The sequence below is a fragment of the Babylonia areolata genome, chromosome 33 (assembly GCF_041734735.1).
Source record: "Babylonia areolata isolate BAREFJ2019XMU chromosome 33, ASM4173473v1, whole genome shotgun sequence".
In the NCBI taxonomy this organism is placed as follows: Eukaryota; Metazoa; Mollusca; class Gastropoda; order Neogastropoda; family Buccinidae; genus Babylonia; species Babylonia areolata.
The window spans coordinates 252501-274973 of NC_134908.1; the positions used below are offsets into that span (position 1 = coordinate 252501).

General features: G+C 45.8%; 1 protein-coding gene across 6 annotated transcripts in view; it reads right to left on the reverse strand.

Moving 5' to 3' along the window:
* Nucleotides 1-22473, reverse strand: part of LOC143277069 (coiled-coil domain-containing protein 60-like) — a 96333-nt gene that overhangs the window by 71982 nt on the left and 1878 nt on the right. For all 6 annotated transcript variants that reach the window (XR_013053680.1, XM_076581805.1, XM_076581806.1 and 3 more), the window contains exons 2-3: nt 12477-12861; nt 590-670 (exon numbers count right to left, since the gene is read on the reverse strand). Coding sequence is in view for 5 of the 6 variants with exons in the window: in XM_076581805.1 (XP_076437920.1) it covers nt 590-670; nt 12477-12752 (357 nt within the window). In the remaining variant the exon portion in view is untranslated. The remainder of the gene's footprint in view (nt 1-589; nt 671-12476; nt 12862-22473) is intronic.

The following is a 22473-nucleotide window of genomic DNA, read 5'->3' on the forward strand; positions in this document are numbered from 1 at the left end:
TGGCCGACACGTGACTGTGTGACTCACCATGTGGCCGACACGTGACTGTGTGACTCACCATGTGGCCGGCACGTGACTGTGTGATGTGTGTGACTCACCATGTGGCCGGCACGTGACTGTGTGATGTGTGTGACTCACCATGTGGCCGGCACGTGACTGTGTGACTCACCATGTGGCCGGCACGTGACTGTGTGTCTCACCATGTGGCCGGCACGTGACTGTGTGATGTGTGTGTCTCACCATGTGGCCGGCACGTGACTGTGATGTCTGTGACTCACCATGTGGCCGGCACGTGACTGTGTGTCTCACCATGTGGCCGGCACGTGACTGTGTGATGTGTGTGACTCACCATGTGGCCGGCACGTGACTGTGATGTCTGTGACTCACCATGTGGCCGGCACGTGACTGTGTGACTCACCATGTGGCCGGCACGTGACTGTGTGATGTGTGTGACTCACCATGTGGCCGACACGTGACTGTGTGATGTGTGTGACTCACCATGTGGCCGGCACGTGACTGTGTGTCTCACCATGTGGCCGGCACGTGACTGTGACTCACCATGTGGCCGGCACGTGACTGTGTGACTCACCATGTGGCCGGCACGTGACTGTCTGATGTCAGCAGGGGAATCCTCGTCTTCTGAACTGCTGGACGTTTCCCACTCCTGGCTCTGGTCACACACACACACACACACACACGCACACACGCACACGCACACACACACACAAAGAGTTATATTTTTATACATATAATAATGACACAATTCATGCTGTCAAACTTCCCAGTGTGAGGAGCTCTTTCATCTTGGTTCCTGTTGGAAGTGAAGAGGAACAACCCTTGTTCCCTGAATTGTTCAGAACACACCTCCCTGGTCCCCCTTGTGCGCCTTTACATACACTAGCACGCACACACGGGCACAGCACGCACACTCGGACATAGCACGCACACACGGGCATAGCACGTTCACTCGGGCACAGCACGCACACTCGGGCATAGCACGCACACACGGGCATAGCACGTTCACACGGGAAAACAGGTGGAGATTTTTCCCATCTCCCAGGTCAACATATATGCAGACCTGCTAGTGCCTGAACCCCCTTCCTGTGTATACGCAAGGAGAAGATCAAATACGTACGTTAAAGATCCTGTAATCCGTATCAGCGTTCGGTGGGTAATGGAAACAAAAACATACCCAACTTGCATACCCCTGATAACGGAGTATGGCTGCCTACATGGTGGGGTAAAGAAACAAAAACGGTCAAACACGTAAAATGTTACATGTCTGTCTCTGTGTGTGTGCGTGCCTGAAATCTGATTGAATGACACAGGAAACGAATAATTAGCGCCCAGTGGCAGCCGTCAGTCGGCTCTACCCAGGTAGGCAGCCTGTTGTGTAAATGACTCCGTGTTTGTAAAGCGCTTAGAGCTTGGTCTCCGACCGAGGATAGGCGCTAGGCTATATAAGTATCCATATCAATCAATCAAAACACACACACACACACACACACACACACACACACACACACACTCTCTCTCTCTCTCTCTCATTGTTACTTCGTAAAACGGATATAATGTACTTTTTGTTGTCTATATTTATGCTTATTTGTGTATGTAGTTTCACTGAGTTGCATTGTGGTTACGTATACCCCCTTCAGTCGGGGCTGTGTCCTGATTGTGAATAAACCATTCCAATCTCTCTGTCTCTCCCTCTCTCTGTCCCTCTCTCTGTAAACCGATGTCAAGTTGTCCTCAGAAGGACCAACGTTGAGCACAACATCAACTGTCCCTCCCAACCTGTCCACAGAGTGCAGCGGGTGGCTGTGTTGGTGTGTCGGTTACTGAGCCACTGGTGTGTCGGTTACTGAGCCACTGGTGTGTCGGTTACTGAGCCACTGGTGTGTCGGTTACTGAGCCACTGGTGTGTCGGTTACTGAGCCACTGGTGTGTCGGTTACTGAGCCACTGGTGTGTCGGTTACTGAGCCACTGGTGTGTCAGTTACTGAGCCACTGGTGTGTCGGTTACTGAGCCACCAGTTAGTTTGTCCTCGACATGAGGGCCTCTTTCTCTGTCTGTTGTGGCCGGGATCTGTGGTGTGTGTGTGTGTGTGTGTGTGTGTGTGTGTGTGTGTGTGTGTGTGTGTGTGTGTGTGTGTGTGTGTGTGTGTGTGTGTGTATACATGGGTTCTTATTCTAAAAAGTTCTCTCTCTCTCTCTCTGGTTTTTGGTTTATGCTCCGCGTTAACACGCCATTTACAATGAAAGAAGATATCCTTGTGTGTATAACAGCTTACCCCAAAGTGGATACTGGGTTTGACAAAAACCACTTCAATCACACACACACACACACACGTGCATACACGCACACACACACACACACACACACACACACACACACACACACACACACACGTGACCTCGGTGCTTCTCTGCGCTGTTCACCAAAAAATTAAAAAGTCGAGGTGTGTGTGTGTGTGTGTGTGTGTGTGTGTGTGTGTGTGTGTGTGTGGTGACAGTTATTCAATCCACCCAGATCTTTCGTGCTATGTGCAGGAGGCAGTCCCTGCTATGGGACTTGTTCTGGTTGGATGTTCTGCTTTATTTCAGCCCGGGAGATATGTTTGTGGAGGTGGTGGGGGGAGCTAGGATTGACGTGGTCACCACACGGGGAGGGGGGGGGGGGGATAAAATGTGAGCTCTGTATTCTGTGATCTGATCGATATCCATACCTGTCAGTAATTTACTTCACATGCCCTGATAAGTTTTCACAATGCTGTGTCTCTATGTGTCCTGATAAGTTTTCACAATGCTGTCTATGTGTCCTGATACGTTTTCACAATGCTGTCTATGTGTCCTGATAAGTTTTCACAATGCTGTGTCTCTATGTGTCTTGATAAGTTTTCACAATGCTCTCTATGTGTCCTGATAAGTTTTCACAATGCTGTGTCTCTATGTGTCTTGATAAGTTTTCACAATGCTCTCTATGTGTCCTGATACGTTTTCACAATGCTGTCTATGTGTCCTGATACGTTTTCACAATGCTGTCTATGTGTCATGATACGTTTTCACAATGCTGTGTCTCTATGTGTCCTGATAAGTTTTCACAATGCTGTCTATGTGTCCTGATACGTTTTCACAATGCTGTGTCTCTATGTGTCTTGATAAGTTTTCACGATGCTCTCTATGTGTCCTGATAAGTTTTCACAATGCTGTGTCTCTATGTGTCCTGATAAGTTTTCACAATGCTGTCTATGTGTCCTGATAAGTTTTCACAATGCTGTCTATGTGTCCTGATAAGTTTTCACAATGCTGTGTCTCTATGTGTCCTGATAAGTTTTCACAATGCTGTCTATGTGTCCTGATACGTTTTCACAATGCTGTCTATGTGTCCTGATAAGTTTTCACAATGCTGTCTATGTGTCCTGATACGTTTTCACAATGCTGTCTATGTGTCCTGATAAGTTTTCACAATGCTGTCTATGTGTCCTGGTAAGTTTTCACAATGCTGTGTCTCTATGTGTCCTGATAAGTTTTCACAATGCTGTGTCTCTATGTGTCTTGATAAGTTTTCACAATGCTGTGTCTCTATGTGTCTTGATAAGTTTTCACAATGCTGTCTATGTGTCCTGATACGTTTTCACAATGCTGTCTATGTGTCCTGATAAGTTTTCACAATGCTGTGTCTCTATGTGTCTTGATAAGTTTTCACAATGCTGTCTATGTGTCCTGATACGTTTTCACAATGCTGTCTATGTGTCCTGATAAGTTTTCACAATGCTGTGTCTCTATGTGTCTTAATAAGTTTTCACAATGCTGTGTCTCTGTCTATGTCTTGATAAGTTTTCACAATGCTGTGTCTCTATGTGTCCTGATAAGTTTTCACAATGCTGTGTCTCTATGTGTCCTGATAAGTTTTCACAATGCTGTATCTCTATGTGTCTTAATAAGTTTTCACAATGCTGTGTCTCTGTCTATGTGTCTTAATAAGTTTTCACAATGCTGTGTCTCTGTCTATGTCTTGATAAGTTTTCACAATGCTGTCTATGTGTCCTGATAAGTTTTCACAATGCTGTGTCTCTGTCTATGTCTTGATAAGTTTTCACAATGCTGTGTCTCTGTCTATGTCTTGATAAGTTTTCACAATGCTGTGTCTCTGTCTATGTGTCTTGATAAGTTTTCACAATGCTGTGTCTCTGTCTATGTCTTGATAAGTTTTCACAATGCTGTGTCTCTGTCTATGTGTCCTGATAAGTTTTCACAATGCTGTGTCTCTGTCTATGTGTCTTGATAAGTTTTCACAATGCTGTGTCTCTGTCTATGTCTTGATAAGTTTTCACAATGCTGTCTATGTGTCTTGATAAGTTTTCACAATGCTGTCTATGTGTCTTGATAAGTTTTCACAATGCTGTCTATGTGTCTTGATAAGTTTTCACAATGCTGTCTATGTGTCTTGATAAGTTTTCACAATGCTGTCTATGTGTCTTGATAAGTTTTCACAATGCTGTGTCTCTGTCTATGTCTTGATAAGTTTTCACAATGCTGTCTATGTGTCTTGATAAGTTTTCACAATGCTGTCTATGTGTCTTGATAAGTTTTCACAATGCTGTGTCTCTGTCTATGTGTCTGTCTCTACTTTCAAAATGAATGTGAATGGATAAATACATACATAAATGACACGACTTTAAAAACAAAAAAACGACCGTACAGTTAGAGGTGCCTGTGGTCTATTAACCTTATGAAGCGAGAACTGTGTGTGTGTGTGTGTGTGTGTGTGTGTGTGTGTGTGTGTGTGTGTGTGTGTGTGTGTGTGTGTGTGTGTGTGTGTGTGTGTGTGTGTGTGTGTGTGTGTGTGTGAACCCATACTGGAAGACTAGATATTGCCTAAAATATTTATCCCTGAGAAATAAACTTTTAGAATCTTCAGAATTGAGTTTCTCTCTCTCTCTCTCTCTTTCTCTCTCTCTCTCTCTCTCTCTCTCTCTGTGTGTGTGTGTGTGTGTGTGTGTGTGTGTGTGTGTGTGTGTGTGTGTGTGTGTGTGTGTGTGTCCAGTTAAAAATGGCTTATTCAGCGGTGTGTATTCATGGGGTTGTATCAACAAAAAGCCAAAGCCCCCCCTCCCCCCTCCCTAAAAAAAGGAAAAAGACAGAAAAAAAAGGAGGTGGAGGAAAAGTCCAGTCATTTGTCACGGAGCTGGCGCGTCAGCATACTTTGGTTGATCAACACTGATTGACTGACGGGAAGGTGTGTGGTGGGGGAGATGGTGGGAGGTGAGTGGAGGGGGGGGGGGCAGAATAAAACCCTAGGGGTTACCTGTGCCTCATGTTGTCCAGATAACGTTGTTGACCACAAAGGCAAAGGGGCTTTACACAGGGCTCCGAGCTGCCACAGCCTTCAGTTTGACTAAAAGGTTACACACACACACACACACACAGACTACAGATTAGGAAGACATACAGACATACATACTTGCAGACAGCTAGATTAAACGGTTAGCCAGACAGACAGCTTGATAAAAAGGTAAGACAGACAGACATCCCCCAACACACATCACACGATCTGTCACACCTGGGGGTAAGGTGTGTGTACCAACACCCCCCAACACACATCACACGATCTGTCACACCTGGCAGTACCAACACCCCCAACACACATCACACGATCTGTCACACCTGGCGGTAAGGTGTGTGTACCAACACCCCCCAACACACATCACACGATCTGTCACACCTGGCAGTACCAACACCCCCCAACACACATCACACGATCTGTCACACCTGGCAGTACCAACACCCCCCAACACACATCACACGATCTGTCACACCTGGCAGTACCAACACCCCCAACACACATCACACGATCTGTCACACCTGGCAGTAAGGTGTGTGTACCAACACCCCCCAACACACATCACACGATCTGTCACACCTGGCAGTACCAACACCCCCCAACACACATCACACGATCTGTCACACCTGGCAGTACCAACACCCCCCAACACACATCACACGATCTGTCACACCTGGCAGTACCAACACCCCCAACACACATCACACGATCTGTCACACCTGGCAGTACCAACACCCCCCAACACACATCACACGATCTGTCACACCTGGCAGTACCAACACCCCCCAACACACATCACACGATCTGTCACACCTGGCAGTACCAACACCCCCCAACACACATCACACGATCTGTCACACCTGGCAGTACCAACACCCCCCAACACACATCACACGATCTGTCACACCTGGCAGTACCAACACCCCCCCAACACACATCAAACGATCTGTCACACCTGAGGGTAAGGTGACTGGGGGGCAGGCTATACTTCCACTGTCTCCACCTGATGGGCTGTGTTGCCTATTGTGTTACGTTGTATTGTACTGTTCTTTTTTGTATTGTATTGTACTGTACTGTACTGTACTATATTGTACTGTACTGTTCTGTATTGTATTACATTGTAGTGTAGTGTAGTGTAGTGTAGTGTAGTGTAGTGTAGTGTATCGTGTCGCATTGTATTGTATTAATATGTAGTCATGTTGCATTCTATTGAGTTGTGTTGTGTTGCATTCTATTGTATCATAATGTGTTGTGTTGTGTCATAATGTGTTGTGTTGTGTCATAATGTGATGTGTTGTGTTGTGTTGTGTTGTGTCATAATGTGTTCTGTTGTGTTATAGTATCGTGTTGCATTGTGTTGTGTTGCACTGTGTCGTATTGCATTATAATGCATTGCAATGGATCGTATTGCATTGCATTGCAATGGACTGTATTACACTGTTTTGCATTCGAATGGATTGTATTGCATTGTATCACTCTTAGTCACAATACATTTCTCTGGGTGAAAGTCGGGCTGCTCTCACCTGGGACACAGCAGGACTATTGTGAAGTCCACGTTTTTTAGTCTTTTGTTTTCCTTTTTTGCCAGCGTATACCTGTTTGTTTTGCTGTCAAAGTAGCTTTGTGTACAGAGTGTTGCCAGGGACAACCATGCACGTGCTGCACACAAAGGGCTTGTGTTTTACAGCGGGCACCGGGCACGGGCTGGACACAAAGGGCTTGTGTTTTACAGCGGGCACTGGGCACGGGCTGGACACAAAGGGCTTGTGTTTTACAGCGGGCACTGGGCACGTGCTGGAAGTGTCGGAAGTGGAAATAACACGGCCACTTATTTCCTTCATCCCTCGGCCACCGCGTTTTATGGAGCTTTTTTCTTATAGAACTGTAAGAATAAATGTGTGTGTGTGTGTGTGTGTGTGTGTGTGTGTGTGTGTGTGTGTGTGTGTGTGTGTGTGTGTGTGTGTGTGTGCTCCCCGACGCTGCCAAGTTCAAGAAATGAAAGGAACTGATCTCCTTTCGAATAATTTTGTTGCAGTGCAAACATACACACGTTCACACGCACGGTCGGAAAGGGAAAGGTGGGGACGGTGGGGGCTAAGGGGGGGAAGGGACGATGCGGGGGGTGGGGGGGGGGAGGAGGAGGAGATGGGAAGGAGAGGGAGAAGGAGGAGGAGGGAGGGTACGGTTAGTAAAGCGGTTTGCACCGTGAAACCTACTTCACGCTGTACAGCTAAGTTTTATAACTATGTGTGTGCATTGAAGTGTGAAAGGGGGGCTCCAGTGTCTGTCATTATCAAACACACACACACACACACACACACACACACACACACACACAAAATGCCAGTCGCCACAACAAATAACATCTGGGAGCACGGAACATTATCACCCGGAGAGGCACTTTTGTCCGGGTAGCGTTCTTGGGTTACACCGATGGATCGCATGGTGACAGATATAGAGGTGTGTCAGGTGTGTGAAGGGGTGAAGGGGAGGGGGTTGTGGGTGGTGGATGGGTACGTGTGTGTGTGTGTGTGTGTGTGTGTGTGTGTGTGTGTGTGTGTGTGTGTGTGTGTGTGTGTGTGTGTACGTGCTGACCCGCCGCATGTGTATGCATATGTGTGCGAGCGTGTAGGTGCCGTTCGAGAGAGAGACAGACAGACAGACAGACAGACAGATAGAGACAGAGAGAGGGAGACAGATAGACAGACAGACAGACAGAGACAGAGAAATAAAGGAAAGAAGCGGGGAGAGGGGGGGGGGGGTGCGGGGGGACGGAGAGAGACAGAGACAGACAGACAGAAAGAAAGACAGATAGAGACAGAGAGAGGGAGACAGATAGTCAGATAGACAGAGAGAGAGAGAGAAATAAAGGAGAGGGGGGGGAGACAGAGACAGAAAGACAAACGGACAGAGAGAGAGAGAGAGAGAGAGAGAGAGAGAGAGAGAGAGAGAGAGAGAGAGAGAGAGAACCATAACCGAGGTTAATTTCCAAGACTCAGTGAGGTAAACATAAAACCAATAATAATTTTTTTTTTTAAAGTAATAATAAAAATAAAAAGCGTACAAGGGACAGGTTTTCCATAAAGATAGTGGATCAGACACATCTCATTACACTGACAAGATCACCTACTCTGGCTGCGTTACTGAGCATGAACAGATAGGCTGAGTTCCTGAACATAAAAAAACATTTCGGTTTATATTTCTATACACACACAACACAAAGGTGGTGTGTGTTAGTGTGTTAGTCTGTAAGTGCTGTACATGTCCACACCTGTCTGTCAACTGAACACCTGGAGAATGCAGTCTTCACATGATGGTGTGTGTTGGTGTGGTTCGGTCTGTAAGTGCTGTACATGTCCACACCTGTCTGTCAACTGAACACCTGGGGAATGCAGTCTTCACAGTGATGGTGTGTGTTGGTGTGGTTCGGTCTGTAAGTGCTGTACATGTCCACACCTGTCTGTCAACTGAACACCTGGAGAATGCAGTCTTCACAGTGATGGTGTGTGTTGGTGTGGTTCGGTCTGTAAGTGCTGTACATGTCCACACCTGTCTGTCAACTGAACACCTGGAGAATGCAGTCTTCACATGATGGTGTGTGTTGGTGTGGTTCGGTCTGTAAGTGCTGTACATGTCCACACCTGTCTGTCAACTGAACACCTGGAGAATGCAGTCTTCACAGTGATGGTGTGTGTTGGTGTGGTTCGGTCTGTAAGTGATGTACATGTCCACACCTGTCTGTCAACTGAACACCTGGAGAATGCAGTCTTCACATGGTGGTGTGTGTTGGTGTGGTTCGGTCTGTAAGTGCTGTACATGTCCACACCTGTCTGTCAACTGAACACCTGGAGAATGCAGTCTTCACATGGTGGTGTGTGTTGGTGTGGTTCGGTCTGTAAGTGCTGTACATGTCCACACCTGTCTGTCAACTGAACACCTGGAGAATGCAGTCTTCACATGATGGTGTGTGTTGGTGTGGTTCGGTCTGTAAGTGCTGTACATGTCCACACCTGTCTGTCAACTGAACACCTGGAGAATGCAGTCTTCACATGATGGTGTGTGTTGGTGTGGTTCGGTCTGTAAGTGCTGTACATGTCCACACCTGTCTGTCAACTGAACACCTGGAGAATGCAGTCTTCACATGATGGTGTGTGTTGGTGTGGTTCGGTCTGTAAGTGCTGTACATGTCCACACCTGTCTGTCAACTGAACACCTGGGGAATGCAGTCTTCACAGTGATGGTGTGTGTTGGTGTGGTTCGGTCTGTAAGTGCTGTACATGTCCACACCTGTCTGTCAACTGAACACCTGGAGAATGCAGTCTTCACAGTGATGGTGTGTGTTGGTGTGGTTCGGTCTGTAAGTACTGTACATGTCCACACCTGTCTGTCAACTGAACACCTGGAGAATGCAGTCTTCACACGATGGTGTGTGTTGGTGTGGTTCGGTCTGTAAGTGCTGTACATGTCCACACCTGTCTGTCAACTGAACACCTGGAGAATGTAGTCTTCACATGATGGTGTGTGTTGGTGTGGTTCGGTCTGTAAGTGCTGTACATGTCCACACCTGTCTGTCAACTGAACACCTGGAGAATGCAGTCTTCACATGATGGTGTGTGTTGGTGTGGTTCGGTCTGTAAGTGCTGTACATGTCCACACCTGTCTGTCAACTGAACACCTGGAGAATGCAGTCTTCACATGATGGTGTGTGTTGGTGTGGTTCGGTCTGTAAGTGCTGTACATGTCCACACCTGTCTGTCAACTGAACACCTGGAGAATGCAGTCTTCACATGATGGTGTGTGTTGGTGTGGTTCGGTCTGTAAGTGCTGTACATGTCCACACCTGTCTGTCAACTGAACACCTGGAGAATGCAGTCTTCACATGATGGTGTGTGTTGGTGTGGTTCGGTCTGTAAGTGCTGTACAACATGTCCACACCTGTCTGTCAACTGAACACCTGGAGAATGCAGTCTTCACATGATGGTGTGTGTTGGTGTGGTTCGGTCTGTAAGTGCTGTACATGTCCACACCTGTCTGTCAACTGAACACCTGGAGAATGCAGTCTTCACATGATGGTGTGTGTTGGTGTGGTTCGGTCTGTAAGTGCTGTACATGTCCACACCTGTCTGTCAACTGAACACCTGGAGAATGCAGTCTTCACAGTGATGGTGTGTGTTGGTGTGGTTCGGTCTGTAAGTGCTGTACATGTCCACACCTGTCTGTCAACTGAACACCTGGAGAATGCAGTCTTCACAGTGATGGTGTGTGTTGGTGTGGTTCGGTCTGTAAGTGCTGTACATGTCCACACCTGTCTGTCAACTGAACACCTGGAGAATGCAGTCTTCACATGATGGTGTGTGTTGGTGTGGTTCGGTCTGTAAGTGCTGTACATGTCCACACCTGTCTGTCAACTGAACACCTGGAGAATGCAGTCTTCACATGATGGTGTGTGTTGGTGTGGTTCGGTCTGTAAGTGCTGTACATGTCCACACCTGTCTGTCAACTGAACACCTGGAGAATGCAGTCTTCACATGATGGGCTGAGAGACAGACGGTGCATGGACATCTTGACTTCTGGGGGGAAAGGGGGGGAGGGTGGGGAGGGGGGGGGGAGGTTGGGGCTGTCCGGCTGACGAACGGCAAGAAAGAAATCTGCTCATCCATGTGGAAGGGTACCCCACGTCTTGTCTTGTCTTACTTTACCATTCCTTTACCTTACCTTACTTTACCATTGCTTTACCTTGCCTTACTTTACCATTCCCCTTACCTTACTTTACCATTTCCTTACCTTACTTTACCATTCCCCTTACCTTGCCTTACTTTACCATTCCCTTACCTTACTTTACCATTCCCCTTACCTTGCCTTACTTTACCATTCCCTTACCTTGCCTTACTTTACCTCTCCCGTTACCTTACCTTACTTTACCATTCCCTTACCTTACTTTACCATTCCCGTTACCTTACCTTACTTTACCATTCCCTTACCTTACCATTCCCTTACCTTACTTTACCATTCCCTTTCCTTACCTTACTTTACCATTCCCTTACCTTACCATTCCCGTTACCTTACCTTACTTTACCTCTCCCGTTACCTTGCCTTACTTTACCATTCCCTTACCTACCAATCCCTTACCTTACCTTACTTTACCATTCCCTTACCTTACTTTACCTCTCCCGTTACCTTACCTTACTTTACCATTCCCTTTCCTTGCCTTACTTTACCATTCCCTTACCTTACCATTCCCTTTCCTTGCCTTACTTTACCATTCCCTTACCTTACCTTACTTTACCATTCCCTTTCCTTGCCTTACCATTTCCATTACCTGACCTTTCCCCACCCTACCTGCCCACACCACTCACCTCATCCCACTGTCCCACAGCGTGCAGGATCATCTTCTCGTCCCTCATGTCTTACCTTACCTTACCCTACCTTACCTTTAATTTACCTTCCCCTTGCCTTCCTTACCTTACCCTACCTGCCCACACCACTCACCTCATCCCACTGTCCCACAGCGTGCAGGATCATCTTCTCGTCCCTCATGTCTTACCTTACCTTACCCTACCTTACCTTACTTTACCTTCCCCTTGCCTTACCTTACCTTACCCTACCTGCCCACACCACTCACCTCATCCCACTGTCCCAGGGCGTGCAGGATCATCTTCTCGTCCCTCATGTCTTACCTTACCTTACCTTACTTTACCTTCCCCTTGCCTTACCTTACCTTACCCTACCTGCCCACACCACTCACCTCATCCCACTGTCCCAGGGCGTGCAGGATCATCTTCTCGTCCCTCATGTCTTACCTTACCTTACCTTACTTGACCTTCCCCTTGCCTTACTTACCTTTCCCCACCCTACCTGCCCACACCACTCACCTCATCCCACTGTCCCACAGCGTGCAGGATCATCTTCTCGTCCCTCATGTCTTACCTTACCTTACCCTACCTTACCTTACTTTACCTTCCCCTTGCCTTACCTTACCTTACCCTACCTGCCCACACCACTCACCTCATCCCACTGTCCCAGGGCGTGCAGGATCATCTTCTCGTCCCTCATGTCTTACCTTACCTTACCTTACTTTACCTTCCCCTTGCCTTACTTACCTTTCCCCACCCTACCTGCCCACACCACTCACCTCATCCCACTGTCCCAGGGCGTGCAGAATCATCTTCTTCTCGTCCAGGTAGAAGGGGTCCCCCAGGCCATGGTACGGCTTGTGGTTGGCGGCACGGAAGCCCTGCCCTGTCAGCTGGGCGGAGCGACGCACGTAGTTCTGGCGGCGGACTCGGTCCCTGTCGGGCTCCGTGGGGTTGTAGACCTCGATGCTGCGTGCCTGGATCTTCACCCCCTTCTGGGACCCGATGGGCAGGGGCACCACCCGGATGTAGCTCCGCGGGTCTCTGGTTGGCATGGTGGGCGGTGGGGGTGGTGGAGGTTATGGGGGGTGGGGGGGTGGGGGGTGGGTGTAGTATGGGGAGGGGGACAAGCCTCGGTCAGTCAGTCAGCGGCGCCAAGCTGGACTGAAAAAAAGACAAAGGGGTGTTGATTTATTTCATGAACAAAAAAGTATTCAGTTTTACAGCGACAGTCAATTCAGAGTGCACGGAAAAGATGGCGTCTAGGAATAGCTGAGGATTCCCCTGTGGCCGGTGCGAAATATGGCCAAAAGCTGGGGATTCCACTGTCACTATATAGAGCGCGCGCGCGCGCGCACACACACACACACACACACACACACACACCACACACACGACAACAACAAAACACATCCATCAAAAGCAGCCAAGCACGAAACGTGCACTGTGGACAGAGGTCAGACGTCAGTCTTCAGACATGTCCGTCCAGGACACATCCAACATCAAAGACATTGACGGCTCCACGCTTGGGGACACAGCAATGACACACCTCCACGTGACAGGGTGTGCAGGAATGGGCCATGAACAACTCTGGAACTTCACAGACTTCCATCCTCTGCTTCCTTCCACTAGCTGGGCTACGGCCATGTCATTCGTTCAGTCATGTAATTGTCTGCCTCTAAAGTTGTGAAATACGTGTTTTGCAATGTTCCGAGGGAGAAATCTGGTTTATACCTGAAATAGATAGTGCTTTTACTGACATTATACTACTTGCCTTTTTATTGACATCAAGATTACTGTATGCATTTCATACCCCTTGAGTAGGGGTTATGACCCAGTGAAGAAATCATCTTAAGTCTGGAAAATGAAGCTTGAGTAATAAAAATGTCTCATAACTATGACCCTAAAATGACATCTATATGGTGCCTTTGATTACAGTGATGATAATCTCTCTCTGTCTCTCTCTATCTCTCTCTCTTCCGTTTCTCTGTCTATCTATCCCCCCTCTCTCTTCTCCATCTTTTCAGCTGTTCTGATATCAATGACCAGCTAAACACATTGTGACTTTCGTTCCTCTAACAATGACCAGCTAAACACATTGTGACTTTCGTTCCTCTAACAATGGACCAGCTAAACACATTGTGACTTTCGTTCCTCTAACAATGGACCAGCTAAACACATTGTGACTTTCGTTCCTCTAACAATGACCAGCTAAACACATTGTGACTTTCGTTCCTCTAAATTCCAAAACCATCTGACACGTTGACGGACAGAAACAAACCAGTTCGCCAACTCGTGGCACGTGGTAACCGTAACAGGGACATGTCAAGAATCAAACATGGTAACTCTGCCTGCAGTTTGACCATTCTGACAAGGTTTACAGGGACATGTCTAGAATCAAACATGGTAACTCTGCCTGCAGTTTGACCATTCTGACAAGGTTTACAGGGACATGCCTAGAATCAAACATGGTAACCGTGCCTGCTGACCATTGTGACAAGGTTTACAGGGACATACCTAGAATCAAACATGGTAACCGTGCCTGCTGACCATTGTGACAAGGTTTACAGGGACATGTCTAGAATCAAACATGGTAACCGTGCCTGCAGTTTGACCATTCTGACAAGGTTTTCAGGAACATGCCTAGAATCAAACGTGGTCAACTACCCATTATTATCTGTGATGATCAATCAAGGTCTTGATGTGTTCGTTTAAAAGGAGTAGAAGAAGAAAGAATGAATGGACAGAAATGTCACACCCACCCGCCCACACAATCAGTTCCAGCGAAGAAATAACGACCTGCGGTAATCGTTACTGGTACAAGCAGTATATCCCCAGTAAGCGGATTTCTGTCGTATGTTGACCTTTAACTTTCCACGTTGTACAGCTGCATGTGACTGACCGATTGCACTACTATCGTAAAACAATGAAGGAAAAAAAAGTTAAGAACTGAGTGTAAAACTGCCGTCTGGCCTGTTGGCGATGATCCATTTAAATGCAACACAAGTTGGCAACAAAATGAGCAAACGCACAGGCTATTTTTTGTATATGTGTGTGTGTGGGTGGGGGGGGGGGGGGAGGGGGGTTGTGTTGTGTTGTGTTGAGCTGTGCTGTGCTGTGTTACGTTTTCTCACAACAGAGTTCTCTTGTGTAAAATCCAGGCTGCTCTCCACGGGGAGAGATCGTCGCCACAGTGCAGCGCCATCCTTATTTTGCTATTTCTCTCTGTGCCTGTTCTGTGTATTGTCTGTACGTGTACTGCGTGCTCTGTGTATTGTCTGTACGTGTACTGCGTGCTCTGTGCGTGCTCTGTGTATTGTCTGTACGTGTACTGCGTGCTCTGTGTATTGTCTGTACGTGTACTGCGTGCTCTGTGTATTGTCTGTACGTGTACTGCGTGCTCTGTGTATTGTCTGTTCGTGTACTGCGTGCTCTGTGTATTGTCTGTACGTGTACTGCGTGCTCTGTGTATTGTCTGTACGTGTACTGCGTGCTCTGTGTATTGTCTGTTCGTGTACTGCGTGCTCTGTACATGTACTGCGTGCTCTGTGCGTGCTCTGTGTATTGTCTGTACGTGTACTGCGTGCTCTGTGTATTGTCTGTTCGTGTACTGCGTGCTCTGTGCGTGTTCTGTGTATTGTCTGTACATGTACTGCGTGCTCTGTGCGTGTTCTGTGTATTGTCTGTACATGTACTGCGTGCTCTGTGCGTGCTCTGTGTATTGTCTGTACATGTACTGCGTGCTCTGTGCGTGTTCTGTGTATTGTCTGTACATGTACTGCGTGCTCTGTGCCTATAACAGCGGATTCCTATTGAACAGAATTTCGCCATGGACAACCCTTTTGTAACGCATGTGGGTTCTTTTACTTGTGCCAAGAGCATGCTGCACACAGAACTTGGGTTTGTCGTTTCATCTGAATAGAAAGAAACTGGGTGACATGGGAACATGATTGATCCTTGTCGCCTGACTGTTCAGTCATACCTCGAAACACATCTGTGCAAACATCGCTCTAAGTGGCAGCTGATCAATCAATCAATCAATCAAGCAGTCAAGCAGTCAAGGGCAAGGAGTGTATAGCGAGGTGGGAACAACATCGATGGCTGCTGACTGGTGTGCACGGAAAGAGACTTCCCTGCTTTCATTGCCAGTCAAGGGACCTGTGATTCCAACGTCTGCGTGTTTGATGAGACAGTATTCACAAGTCGATTGGGGTTAATTGAAACTTGAATTGAACCAAATCAACAAAAACCAGAGAGAGTTATGAGCTCCCTCCCTTACCCCACCCCCCCCCCCACCCACCCACCCCACCCTCCCCCCTCTGACCCCCACCCCCACTTTTCGTGTCTTTGAATGGTAACCCAGGGAAACGACCCCAGCAACCCCAGGCTTTATTCATGTGTACGGGAAAGGTCGCGAGTTCAAATGTAGATGGCTTGAAAGGCCGACCGTGGTACAATGGGTTTGGCGTTGGACTTTTGATCCAGTGCTAACTGAGGCTGGAGGCCCTGTTTCGGGCAAGGTGTTGTGTCATTGGGAAAGGCCTTCACTCTGGTTTCCCTCACTCCACCCACAGTGTGAATGGGTACCCGCCTTCCATTGGGAACTTCTTTTTCTTCTCCTTCTGCGTCCGTGGGCTGCAGCTCCCACCTTCACTCGCATACGTACACGAGTTGGCTTTTGCCTGTATGACCGTTTTTACCCCGCCATGTAAGCAGCCATACTCCGTTTTCGGGGGGATACATGCTGGATATGTTCTTGTTTCCATAACCCACCGAACGCTGACATGGATTACAGAATCTTCAACGTGCGTATTCGATCTTCTGCTTCCGTATACACACGAAGGGGGTTCAGGCACTAGCAGGTCTGCACATATGTTGACCCAGGAGATCAGAAAAATCTCCATCCTTTACCCACCAGGCGCCGTTACCGAGATTCGAACCTGAGACCCTCAGATTGAAAGTCCAACGCTTTTACCACTCAGCTATTGCGCCTGTCGGTTGGGAAGTTCAAAACAGCGGAAGGAGAGGACTGGGACCCGCCTTGCTATGTCCAGCCATGGGCACAGTGGATATGAATTCACTGCTCTGATAGTTGCAAAAGTTCATGGGACCTTTGACCTTACAGACAGCTTGTATGGTACAGCCCCTGTTTTGAGAACGTTCATGGGACCTTTGACCTTACAGACAGCTTGTATGATACAGCCCTGTTCATGGGACCTTTGACCTTAAAGACAGCTTGTATGGTACAGCCCGTTTTGAGAACGTTCATGGGACCTTTGACCTTAAAGACAGCTTGTATGATACAGCCCATGTTCATGGGACCTTTGACCTTACAGACAGCTATGATATAGCCGCTGTTTTGAGAACGTTCATGGGACCTTTGACCTTAAAGACAGCTATGATATAGCCCCTGTTCATGGGACCTTTGACCTTACAGACAGCTATGATATAGCCCCTGTTTTGAGAACGTTCATGGGACCTTTGACCTTAAAGACAGCTATGATATAGCCCCTGTTCATGGGACCTTTGACCAAAGACAGCTATGATATAGCCCCTGTTTTGAGAACGCCAGGCAGGGAACGTCAGAACTTTGCCGTGGATCGCTTCCAGACTGGCCTACACAACAAACTCCATGTCTGACCTTCTGAATGCGTAGATCACGTGCTCAGGGCACAGTTCAGGCCGTCAGCACACAATCACACCCAGTGAAACTTGAGAACCACTTGTTCTGAGGGGTGGATTTAACTGAGAGAAGGGTCAATCCCCAACCCCCGCCACACCTTTATTTTACCCTCCAGGTAATTTGTCACTGGGGAGAGTACTGACTTGTGTCAGCTGCTGATAAGTAGACTACCATGTATGTAGGCTACCATGTATGCAGCATGTGATCCACGATTTTAACTGACATACAGTCACTGGCTGCATGATCTTTCAATCCATGACAAGGACACTGTTATCAGTGTTAGTGTCCATTATTCATGGTTTTGATTGAATTAAATAACAAGGGGAAGTCTCTTCATTTGCAAGGAACACAACTTCAAGTCACTGCTTCCAGCTACCAATGTAACTCAGGAAGATAAAATGTACACAGGAACAAATGCAGACACTTCCTGAAAAAAAGGAGGTTCCAGGCCGGTCATACCAACCATACAGCAACAAGGACAGAAGAAAGTGTTAATACAAATTACCTTTTTTCAAGACTGGCAGAGCCGTTTGGTCTTGAATATTGACAGAATATAAACAATACAGAATATATATATATATATATATATATATATATATATAGAGAGAGAGAGAGAGAGAGAGAGAGAGATCTATGCTTTTAACTGATAGTCAGTTCCAGATTGTGTATGGCCACGGTGTTCACAACCTGGCAGTCTGTTCATTCAGTGAACACCTGACGACTTTTTTTACTCTGTTCACATCTACCAGCAAGACCAGTCAGGCAGAACAGTCCTGGTTTTCACAAGGCCCGATGGAGCAAATGTAAGCAGCTTTCTTCCTGACCAGTAATCCCATGTTTACAAAATTCTGACCTGACCAGGTCACACATTGACACTGACCGGGAGCTGGCTTTGACAATCCACTGCCGGCCAGCTGATAGTGAATGGACAGACACAGCAGTCTGGGATATCTGATAGTGAATGGACAGACACAGCAGTCTGGGATACATGAGTTCAGAAACAAGGAAGTGCATGGAAGATTGTGGGGTACAGTTAACTGTGTTGAGATTGTCAACTTCAAAGGAAACACAATCAAGCGAGTATAAAAGATTGTCTTATGAAGCATGCACAAAAAACATGTGCATATGCATATGTGCACAAACATTTACACACACACACACACACACACACACACTGTGTAACACATGCACAGACACATACACACATATGCTCACTTACATAAATACACACGCATGTTTAAGTATGCATTCACACACACACACATACCCCCACCTCCCACCCCCACACATACCTCCCCCCCCCCCACATAAACACACACATAACCTCCCTCCCCCCCCTCACACACACACACCTACATACATACATACATACACCTTTCAATCAGCACAAGCAACACACTAAGCCAATGTTTAACTTTAAAAATGTCACTGTCTCCAAGCAAACTGCATTGTAAATCAGTCCAACAACACAGTCACTGTCTCCAAGCAAACTGCATTGTAAATCAGTCAAACAACAATGTCACTGTCTCCAAGCAAACTGCATTGTAAATCAGTCCAACAACAATGTCACTGTCTCCAAGCAAACTGCATTGTAAATCAGTCCAACAACACAGTCACTGTCTCCAAGCAAACTGCATTGTAAATCAGTCCAACAACAATGTCACTGTCTCCAAGCAAACTGCATTGTAAATCAGTCCAACAACGTCACTGTCTCCAAGCAAACTGCATTGTAAATCAGTCCAACAACAATGTCACTGTCTCCAAGCAAACTGCATTGTAAATCAGTCCAACAACGTCACTGTCTCCAAGCAAACTGCATTGTAAATCAGTCCAACAACAATGTCACTGTCTCCAAGCAAACTGCATTGTAAATCAGTCAAACAACAATGTCACTGTCTCCAAGCAAACTGCATTGTAAATCAGTCCAACAACAATGTCACTGTCTCCAAGCAAACTGCATTGTAAATCAGTCCAACAACAATGTCACTGTCTCCAAGCAAACTGCATTGTAAATCAGTCAAACACAGTCACTGTCTCCAAGCAAACTGCATTGTAAATCAGTCAAACAACGTCACTGTCTCCAAGCAAACTGCATTGTAAATCAGTCCAACAACGTCACTGTCTCCAAGCAAACTGCATTGTAAATCAGTCCAACAACAATGTCACTGTCTCCAAGCAAACTGCATTGTAAATCAGTCCAACAACAACGTCACTGTCTCCAAGCAAACTGCATTGTAAATCAGTCAAACAACAATGTCACTGTCTCCAAGCAAACTGCATTGTAAATCAGTCCAACAACGTCACTGTCTCCAAGCAAACTGCATTGTAAATCAGTCCAACAACAATGTCACTGTCTCCAAGCAAACTGCATTGTAAATCAGTCCAACAACAATGTCACTGTCTCCAAGCAAACTGCATTGTAAATCAGTCCAACAACAATGTCACTGTCTCCAAGCAAACTGCATTGTAAATCAGTCCAACAACAATGTCACTGTCTCCAAGCAAACTGCATTGTAAATCAGTCCAACAACAATGTCACTGTCTCCAAGTAAACTGCATTGTAAATCAGTCCAACAACAATGTCACTGTCTCCAAGCAAACTGCATTGTAAATCAGTCCAACAACAATGTCACTGTCTCCAAGCAAACTGCATTGTAAATCAGTCCAACAACAATGTCACTGTCTCCAAGCAAACTGCATTGTAAATCAGTCCAACAACAATGTCACTGTCTCCAAGCAAACTGCATTGTAAATCAGTCAAACAACAATGTCACTGTCTCCAAGCAAACTGCATTGTAAATCAGTCCAACAACGTCACTGTCTCCAAGCAAACTGCATTGTAAATCAGTCCAACAACAATGTCACTGTCTCCAAGTAAACTGCATTGTAAATCAGTCCAACAACAATGTCACTGTCTCCAAGCAAACTGCATTGTAAATCAGTCCAACAACAATGTCACTGTCTCCAAGCAAACTGCATTGTAAATCAGTCCAACAACGTCACTGTCTCCAAGCAAACTGCATTGTAAATCAGTCAAACAACAATGTCACTGTCTCCAAGCAAACTGCATTGTAAATCAGTCCAACAACGTCACTGTCTCCAAGCAAACTGCATTGTAAATCAGTCCAACAACAACGTCACTGTCTCCAAGCAAACTGCATTGTAAATCAGTCCAACAACAATGTCACTGTCTCCAAGTAAACTGCATTGTAAATCAGTCCAACAACACAGTCACTGTCTCCAAGCAAACTGCATTGTAAATCAGTCCAACAACAATGTCACTGTCTCCAAGCAAACTGCATTGTAAATCAGTCAAACACAGTCACTGTCTCCAAGCAAACTGCATTGTAAATCAGTCCAACAACAATGTCACTGTCTCCAAGCAAACTGCATTGTAAATCAGTCCAACAACAATGTCACTGTCTCCAAGCAAACTGCATTGTAAATCAGTCCAACAACAATGTCACTGTCTCCAAGCAAACTGCATTGTAAATCAGTCAAACAACAACATCACTGTCTCCAAGTAAACTGCATTGTAAATCAGTCAAACAACAACATCACTGTCTCCAAGTAAACTGCATTGTAAATCAGTCCAACAACAATGTCACTGTCTCCAAGCAAACTGCATTGTAAATCAGTCCAACAACGTCACTGTCTCCAAGCAAACTGCATTGTAAATCAGTCCAACAACAATGTCACTGTCTCCAAGCAAACTGCATTGTAAATCAGTCCAACAACAATGTCACTGTCTCCAAGCAAACTGCATTGTAAATCAGTCCAACAACGTCACTGTCTCCAAGCAAACTGCATTGTAAATCAGTCCAACAACAATGTCACTGTCTCCAAGCAAACTGCATTGTAAATCAGTCCAACAACAATGTCACTGTCTCCAAGCAAACTGCATTGTAAATCAGTCAAACAACAATGTCACTGTCTCCAAGCAAACTGCATTGTAAATCAGTCCAACAACAATGTCACTGTCATTATTGATGATAGCCATACTCTTACAAAATAATGTGAACTTTTACCTTCTGGCAAATTCCATTGATAATTTCCTGATCTGGATGTTCAGAAAATATCTCAAACAATTGTATGAAGTTGACAAGTTAGTCTTTTAAAACAACTATGGAATATAACAAATGTGTATAGAAATCAACACCATAAGCATGCCTAGTACAAGACTAAACTATACAATATGTTATGGAATCAATCTAATTTTTCTATTCATGATTATGTATTGTTCTGCCAACATTATATTGATGTGGATTTATCAATATTCAGAACATCATGTTTTTACTTCCGAATACACAAAACATACTAATTTTGTTTGATATCTGTAAACCTTTGTCTGAATGAAAACGTTGAAAAAATATCCCAAACTGAAAACTCCTGTTCAACAACAGTTTCATAGCCCAGCGAATCAAATTCACAAATCATTCATCAATCTTTACCTCTAACCATTTTTAGACCTAAATCAACTTAAGTCCTTAACAACTATAATAATTCTCTCTCTCTCTCTCTCTCTCTCTCTCTCTCTCTCTCTGTGTGTGTGTGTGTGTGTGTGCGTGTGTGTGTGTGTTCTATGCTCTGCATTACTGTTGAATAGTAAGGTGTTAATTAAAAAAAAAAAAATTGTAATAAGATAAACAGTATGTATCTATACATATATATATGTGTATACAATGTATGTTAACTATAGTATGATATTTTTTGCCTATTCTCTGACTTTCATTGCTGATTGTAATTACTGTAAGTGAGGTCAACATCAACTTTGCGTTTAAACATTTTATGTCTTCCGTGTGTTGAGACTGGTTGACTGTGATGTTGGTAAACTGTTTATATAACATGATACACCAATGGATTCCTCCTGTTGAAGATGGTAAAGTATTCTGTGTTGTGTATCCACACATACATTCAGATGGCCAGTGGGTGGTTCATGTTCAATGTTCATCAACTATAACACACACACACACACACACACACACACACACACACACACACACACACACATATATATATATGACCTTTTGCCCCAGACAGAAATAGGAGCCAATTTCCTTGTCACATGAACAGCATCATTGTCATAGCCATGA